Source organism: Symphalangus syndactylus, chromosome 12 (genome assembly GCF_028878055.3).
Source record: "Symphalangus syndactylus isolate Jambi chromosome 12, NHGRI_mSymSyn1-v2.1_pri, whole genome shotgun sequence".
In the NCBI taxonomy this organism is placed as follows: domain Eukaryota; kingdom Metazoa; phylum Chordata; class Mammalia; order Primates; family Hylobatidae; genus Symphalangus; species Symphalangus syndactylus.
The window spans coordinates 44,389,971-44,397,035 of record NC_072441.2 but is presented as its reverse complement, the minus strand read 5'-3'; the positions used below and the strand labels follow the sequence as shown (position 1 = coordinate 44,397,035).

Sequence of the window (7,065 nt, the reverse complement as noted above, 5' to 3'; positions counted from 1 at the left end):
TTCTCCCCTTTGGTTCCCTTTCTCTGGTCTCCCTCTGATCTCTTCCTCCCTCTCCCTTTGCCCCGCACTCGTGATTGTGGACACCGGGACCACCGGACTCGGAGTTCGGCTCAGGGCTGCGGGCGCAGGGATGTGCGGGTTCTCAAAAGAGCAGCGCACTCCGAGCCGAGTCCGCTGACGGGCTCGCGAGCGCTGCGCCTATTGGCTCCCAGCACGTCGGCGTCCCTCGCTCGCGCGGGCGCGGCCAATGGGGGCGCGGGGCCGGACGCGCGGCCTCGGCGGCGGGGGCGCGGGCCCGGCGCGGCGCGGGGAGCGGCGGCGGTGGCCGTGACGTCACGGGAGGGGGTCGGCGCCGCCCGCGAGCTGCCGGATTACAAGCGAACGCGCCCGGCAGCGGCCGGAGTCGCCCGGCATCACGTCTCCGTCGCCTCCTCCGGCTGTGCCTGCTCCTTCTCGTCGTCCTCCTCTTCCTCCTCCTCCTCGGGTTGCCGCAGCCGCTGCGGCCGTGTCTGCCCCGCAACTTTCCAAGAAAGTTGAGAAACTCGGCTACGGGGCTGCCGAGTGGCGCGCGGCTGCCACCTCGGGAGCCGCGGGGGAGTTCTGAGGGCGCGCGGCCGCACGGGCTTCGCGGTCGCTGCACCTGCCGCGTCCGCCGCCGCCACCGCTGCCGCCCGGTGCCAGGCTGTGGGCAGATTCCGGCGGCGGCGGCGGCGGCGGCTTTGGGGTAGCTTCCCGCCGCCTGCGCCTTCGCCTGGGTCCTCCGCGCCGCCACCGTCGCGCCACGTGCGCAGTCGTTCCTGGAGCGCAAGTTCCGAGCTTTCTCAGAAATTTTTTTAACTCCCCCGCCCCCCGCATCTTTTTTCTTCCCACCCCTACTTTTTGCATAAGAGAAAAAAAGTTGTGTCGAAAGTATCCCCAGATTGCCACTTCCCAATTACCCTTCCTTCTCTCCCGCCCCACCTTTTTTTTTTTTTTTTTTTTTTTTTTTAAGCGGCGGCAACATTGTTGGTGTTTATTTTGTTTTACGATCGATAGCTGCCTTCGCTGGTTCGGGGCGGCTGCTGAACGGCGGAGTGGCGTGGACCTCATGTAGAAATGACAACAATGGAAGGGGCCAGCGGGTCGAGTTTTGGAATAGACACGATTTTGTCCAGTGCCAGTTCAGGCAGCCCGGGCATGATGAATGGAGATTTCCGCCCGCTCGGTGAGGCCAGGACCGCGGATTTTAGGAGTCAGGCCACCCCATCTCCCTGTTCGGAGATTGATACCGTAGGGACGGCGCCTTCTTCTCCTATCTCAGTCACCATGGAGCCCCCGGAGCCGCATCTGGTAGCAGACGCGACCCAGCATCATCACCACCTCCACCACAGCCAGCAGCCGCCGCCGCCGCCGCCGCCGGCCGCGGCCCCGACGCAAAGTTTGCAGCCTTCGCCCCAACAGCAGCCGCCGCCGCCGCCACAGCAGCCGCCGCCGCCCGCCCAGCAGCTGGGCTCGGCCGCCGCCTCGGCCCCCAGGACTTCCACGTCTTCTTTTTTAATTAAGGACATCTTGGGTGACAGCAAACCTCTGGCGGCATGTGCACCCTACAGCACCAGCGTATCCTCTCCCCATCACACCCCGAAGCAGGAGAGCAACGCAATGCACGAGAGCTTCAGGCCAAAGCTCGAGCAAGAGGACAGCAAAACCAAACTCGACAAGCGGGAGGATTCCCAGGGCGACATCAAATGCCACGGTGAGTCCCGCCACCCAGCGCTCTCGGCCGTCTAGCTTGTCCTCCTGGTTCCCAATCTCCCCTACAGCCTTCAGCAAATCTCTGCTGGGGAGCGATTCCAGGAGCTTCTCGGGCGACTGGGCGACGGTCAAAAGACTGCGAGCTGAAGGGAGGCCTGGGCGTGCGATGTGGGGACTCTTCGAAGTTCTGTTTATTGTTCTACCCCACAACCTTCACGGCCATCCAGCTCCTTCATTTTATTTAATTTTAATCTATTGGGGGTTGAGGGGCGGCGGAGCGCATCCGACTGGAAATACTTTTCGTTGATAAAAGGGATAGACTTGGGGTTTTTCTAGCCGAGACTTTGGGAATGGGAATGAGGGGAGGTGGGAGAGAGAAACCACTTAGCTAGCGTGGGTGTGATCACAACCTGGTGTTTATTCTTTAGTGCAAGTGATTTCACTCCCCCCCCGACTTTATTTCTAAACATCATCACAGGAATTATCGGTTTTAATGGAGGAAAAATTTCTGAGTTCATGAGTAGAGCAACTTTAAAAAAAATTAGATCGTGGTTAGTATAGGGAAGCCCGTAAAAATGTGTAATCAGTTTCTTAAAAGCAACCTTCTTACCCTATGGCCTCAACTGAGTATTTGTATCCTACAAAGATTTTTGGCCCCTTACAAGTAATTAGGAGGTAGCATTTATAAAAATAAAATCTTATGAAATTGGATTAATCTTTTTTTTGTTAAAAAAGATAAGATGACAATGGAAATTGTCCTTCAACTCCCTTTTCCCATTTTCTCCTCAGACAATTTCATAAGTAAATGTGGTAGTCTTTGCATGGCAAGAGTTTTAACATACCAGGAGAGCTTTTTCTTCCTTTACAGATACATTGTTTATTATTATTGATCCTTGTTTTTCTGGTAAAGAAATGTGCTGACTGTCTGGAAGGTAGGATGTTGGCTCCTCATTTTACTATTATAGCATTAGCATAATAGTGTCCAAAACAGATGTACAGTCTGGTCTGGCGATTTTTTGTGCACCAACCTCCCCAGTGGGTCAATTAGAGAGATTATTGTTCTTCCTGCAGGGAAGATCAAGGAGCACTGCACAAACGGGTACAAACAGGGAGGGATTGACATATCGATTTCCCAGCATTTCAGTAAAAAACCAAAGTTGACAAATAGAATCCGGAAATCTCCATGCTGTCACCTGGATGGGCTCGGTGATTTTGAGCTCAACTCGGTGTCTGGGTGACATATTCTTTGTGAAGCTTTAAAAGACCTGATGCAGGTGGCTTCAGAAAGCTTGATTCCAACATTTCCCAAGTACATCTGAAAAAGTAAAACAAACACCCATAACTTTCAGAAAACAGAAAAAAGTAAAATGAAAAAGATGCTGCCTTCTCAAAAAAAAAAAAAAAAAGAGTAGAAAATCTTTTACTGAGTTTGAAAATCAAATCAGTGAAACAAAGTCATACTGAAAAGAATAAAGAAAAGGGACAGCATCTCTCTCAATCAAGGAAACAATAACAAAATAACCCTTTTCAAACGTTTTATTTTAAAAAATTTTTACTTGTTAACTTCCAACCACGTGAAGATCAGACACCCTTTTAGACCCTCTTTAGAACCTCTGAACAAGGTCCCATACTCTCCAGTCTGAAAACAATCCTCTTCCTCCACACGGGCTAAGGCCTGAGTGTGTATGTGTTCTAGGGGTGGCAGAGTGTAGTCCCCCGAGGCCAGTAGTCGGCTTGGGAATGTGGAAGTGTATGCCAGGAGGACACTCAGTCCTTCCCCATTCCAGGCTAACTTACCACTGTGGCTGGGTTTCTATGGTAGGGACAAAGGAGGAAGGAGACCGGGAGATTACGAGTAGCCGTGAGAGTCCCCCTGTGAGAGCCAAGAAGCCTCGAAAAGCAAGGACAGCTTTTTCCGACCACCAGCTCAATCAACTGGAGCGTAGCTTTGAGCGGCAGAAGTACCTGAGCGTGCAGGATCGCATGGACCTGGCTGCAGCACTCAACCTCACTGACACCCAAGTCAAGACCTGGTACCAGAACCGCAGGTAAGGGAGGCAGTTTGGGGGAGCAAAGGTGTCTGGCCATTTAAGTCATGATCATTGTACCAATCTTCTTCCCTCCTGGCCTCCAGAGACTCTAAGGACTGAGAGTGACCCTGGAGTGGGCACTTGGGTGCTTTAAGGATGAGGCAGGGATGAGCCACACCCCCAAGGTGAGAGGGACCAAAGGGCAGCTGGAATTTGGACAATTTTGCACTTCTAAGTGCTTTAACAGGTGCTACTTTTCCTCTGAAACCCGAGCCGCTGGAAATCACCCCACTTCATCCCCAAATCAATGAAGCCACACCTTCTCAAATTGAGACATCTGTGCAGCTGACACTTAGGTCCAGAGAGCCTGCGCGGTGCACCCCTTGGGCCCAGCCCAGCCTGGTTCCAAAGATTTGTAGCCGACAACACGGCCCGGCCCAGCTATTGCTATCTCCACAGAGCTGTCCCTCCAGCCTCGGCGTAAATGTCTTTGCTTTGGCCTGTGAGGCGGCTGGGAGAAGCAGAATCCAAGCCTTGGTCAGTGTAGCTGCAGAGACTGGGAGAGCCCAGCTGTGTTAGAGTAGGTTTGGCGGCCGCAGGCTGGAGAATCGGTAGCTGGCCAAGCATCCAAACAGGAAGAAGGAGGGAGTGTGTCTCTGTCCCCTGTACTGGCTGCCTCTGCTGTCTCAACATGGAGCTAGAGTGCTGCAGAGCCTGCCTGGCACTGCTCCTTCTCTAGAAGGGAAATTAAGGAAGCAAAAGTGGCTGGTAGTGCTCGCAGGGCCGCGAAGTGTAGAGTGGAAACTGGGCAATCTGAGGCAGAGGTTTTGCTGTGTTTTCAAGCCTGGCGCTCATCTCCTTGTCTCGATTTTCTCTCCCCCTCCTTTTCTCCCATTTGTGTTCTAATCGTCCATAAGTGCAGTTGGAAATGCCCATCCAGTTGTCATCTTTACCATAATTTTCTGTCTCATTACATACGGTTTCAGCCACCCTAATTCTGTCGGAAAACATTAGTGTCATTTGTAACCAATTTAAAATGGGCGACATGTTTATTAATTTGGCTGGAGCTGCCGGGTATGGATGGCCCACCAGCCCTGCGTTCCTTCATAAGGCATTTGAGCGAACGCCTGCTCTCTTCTTCCTAGCAGGGTGTGCAGTGGGGGAGGGAGGAGACTGAGAAAAGCTGATCACAGGTTGTAATTGTTACTTTCTCTCTGAGGAGAAAATACCTTGAAATGCATTTCCCGCCTCAGAATGGCCAGGAGGTACTTTGCCCTTGGGAGAACCCTCCCTCAAATGAATTCCATTTTGAGACCTTGTTGCCATCCTCCCCTTAAGCCCCCTGCCCACTGTAAGGTCCTGTCAGGCTTTTGAGAGAAATAAGTCTCCCAGCCCTGGGGACTGAGAAGGGCTGGGGTCCCTGGCTTAGGAGTCTCTGCATCCCTTTGTTTACAGTTTCTTCTCTCTCAGCCTGAGGGGGACGGAAGAGGGGCTGAGAGCAGACTCTTTGGGATTGTTGGGAGTGGGGGGATGTGGAAGGGGAACTAAGGAATGAGGAAAGTGAGTGCTTGTGGAAGTCTCCTTTGGCCCTAAGGAAAGTTTCCAGAAGTAGCCAAACTACAAGGGGGGGGGGCAACAGCAGAGCAGAGATTTAGGAAAAGGAAGCAAGGCTTGCAGGATTTCATTTGTGAGGGTCTCAGCCACTGAAGGTGTAATTTACAGAACTGGCTTTGGGTTTGGGTCTTTCTGGGAGCAAGGCTGGGGCAGGAGATGTGGTGCATTGCCAGTTTGAAGAGGTCTCTGAGTCTTCCTGCCACCCAGGGGAGAAAGAAGAAGGCAGGAAGGGGCCAGAGAAGGGGCTGGGTCTTGGTGCCTGGACTATGCCCACAGCTGCTGGATGCCTGCACACCCGCTTTCTTTCAGGACCAAGTGGAAGCGGCAGACAGCGGTGGGCCTGGAGTTGCTGGCCGAGGCAGGGAACTACTCGGCGCTGCAGAGGATGTTTCCATCGCCTTATTTCTATCACCCAAGCCTGCTGGGCAGCATGGACAGCACTACGGCAGCGGCGGCTGCCGCTGCCATGTACAGCAGCATGTACCGGACTCCTCCAGCACCCCATCCCCAGCTGCAGCGGCCCCTGGTGCCCCGCGTGCTCATCCACGGTCTAGGGCCTGGGGGACAGCCAGCCCTTAATCCATTGTCCAGCCCCATCCCGGGCACCCCACACCCCCGGTGAAAACATTGCAGCGAAGGCACTGCAATCCCTTTCCCATATCCCTGCCCAACCCGGACTGCTGCCCCTCCTCTCCCTGCTCCAGGCCACTAGGCCTCCCTTGCAGCCGACTCTGGAAGGCAGAGGAGTAAGAGAGGAAGATGCTTACCAGTGGGCAGGGGACCCCCAAAGAGGAGCCAGCCCTCTGCTCTCCATGTCCCCACCCCTAGAAACAGGGCTGGAAAGCTCCCCCACAGCAGTGTGACTGGCGAAAATGCTGACCCCACACAGAGTGCGACCAGTAAGTGAAAACATCAACAAAAACAAAACCTCAAATTCTTTTTCAAAAATGACTTTAGGGACAAGCAGGAGGGAGGGAGGGGGGAGGGCTAAGGAGGGAAGAAAGAAGGGCACGGAGCGGAAACCGCACAGGCAGAGTGAACCGTAGATGGACAGCCAGCCTCAAGTGCTGAGGCAAAGGGCGTTGCCGAGGACATTCCGTCTGCCCAGAGAAAAGAGGAGGGTAACTGAGAACTTTGCACTGATTTCTCATGACCTTTTTTCTTTTGGAAAAGTGGCATGCTCCATAATATGAAAAAAATGTACATTTGAAAGACTGAGTGATAAGTGATATATCATATTTATTATATGTTGTCCAAAAAGAGTCACTTATATACGTTAGTAAAAACATGATTTTTCTTTTCATGTCTTTTCGATTCAGTAAAATAAATGCTTAGACAAAAATATAGATTTTTTTGTGATTGAAAATTACAAAAATAAAGTTTATCTTTTTTTAACAAGTGATGAAATCCAAGGGAGCTGATTTTACTAAAGCAGAATGTACTATGATGAAGTGCTGACTTGGTTTAGAACAACAAATTTCTTCTGAAATATTAGGAATTTACAAAATCCGTAAAGAGGTTGGGTTGGCTTGTATAAAAGCAGCTCCATTTGTCGTGCTGGCCTCTTCGGAACCATTATTTGATATGTATGAGCTCCTTTCTCTTTAAGTGGATGGTTTCAAAGTAACCCTGGAGGCTGTGGGAGAAAATCTGTAGGCTGCGGGTGCTGGCTAAGTCGGCGGCCAACTTT

At 52.3% G+C, this 7,065-nt stretch overlaps 1 protein-coding gene across 1 annotated transcript; it reads left to right on the top strand.

The window, feature by feature from the left end:
• Positions 1–357: 357 nt before the first annotated feature.
• On the top strand, positions 358–6,799 carry BARHL2 (BarH like homeobox 2). Its single transcript, XM_063625523.1, has 3 exons — positions 358–1,732; positions 3,554–3,779; positions 5,685–6,799. Exons 1-3 carry the CDS (start codon positions 1,096–1,098, stop codon positions 5,995–5,997), a joined length of 1,176 nt encoding a protein of 391 aa, XP_063481593.1. The 5' UTR covers positions 358–1,095; the 3' UTR covers positions 5,998–6,799.
• The last annotated feature ends 266 nt before the right edge of the window (positions 6,800–7,065 follow it).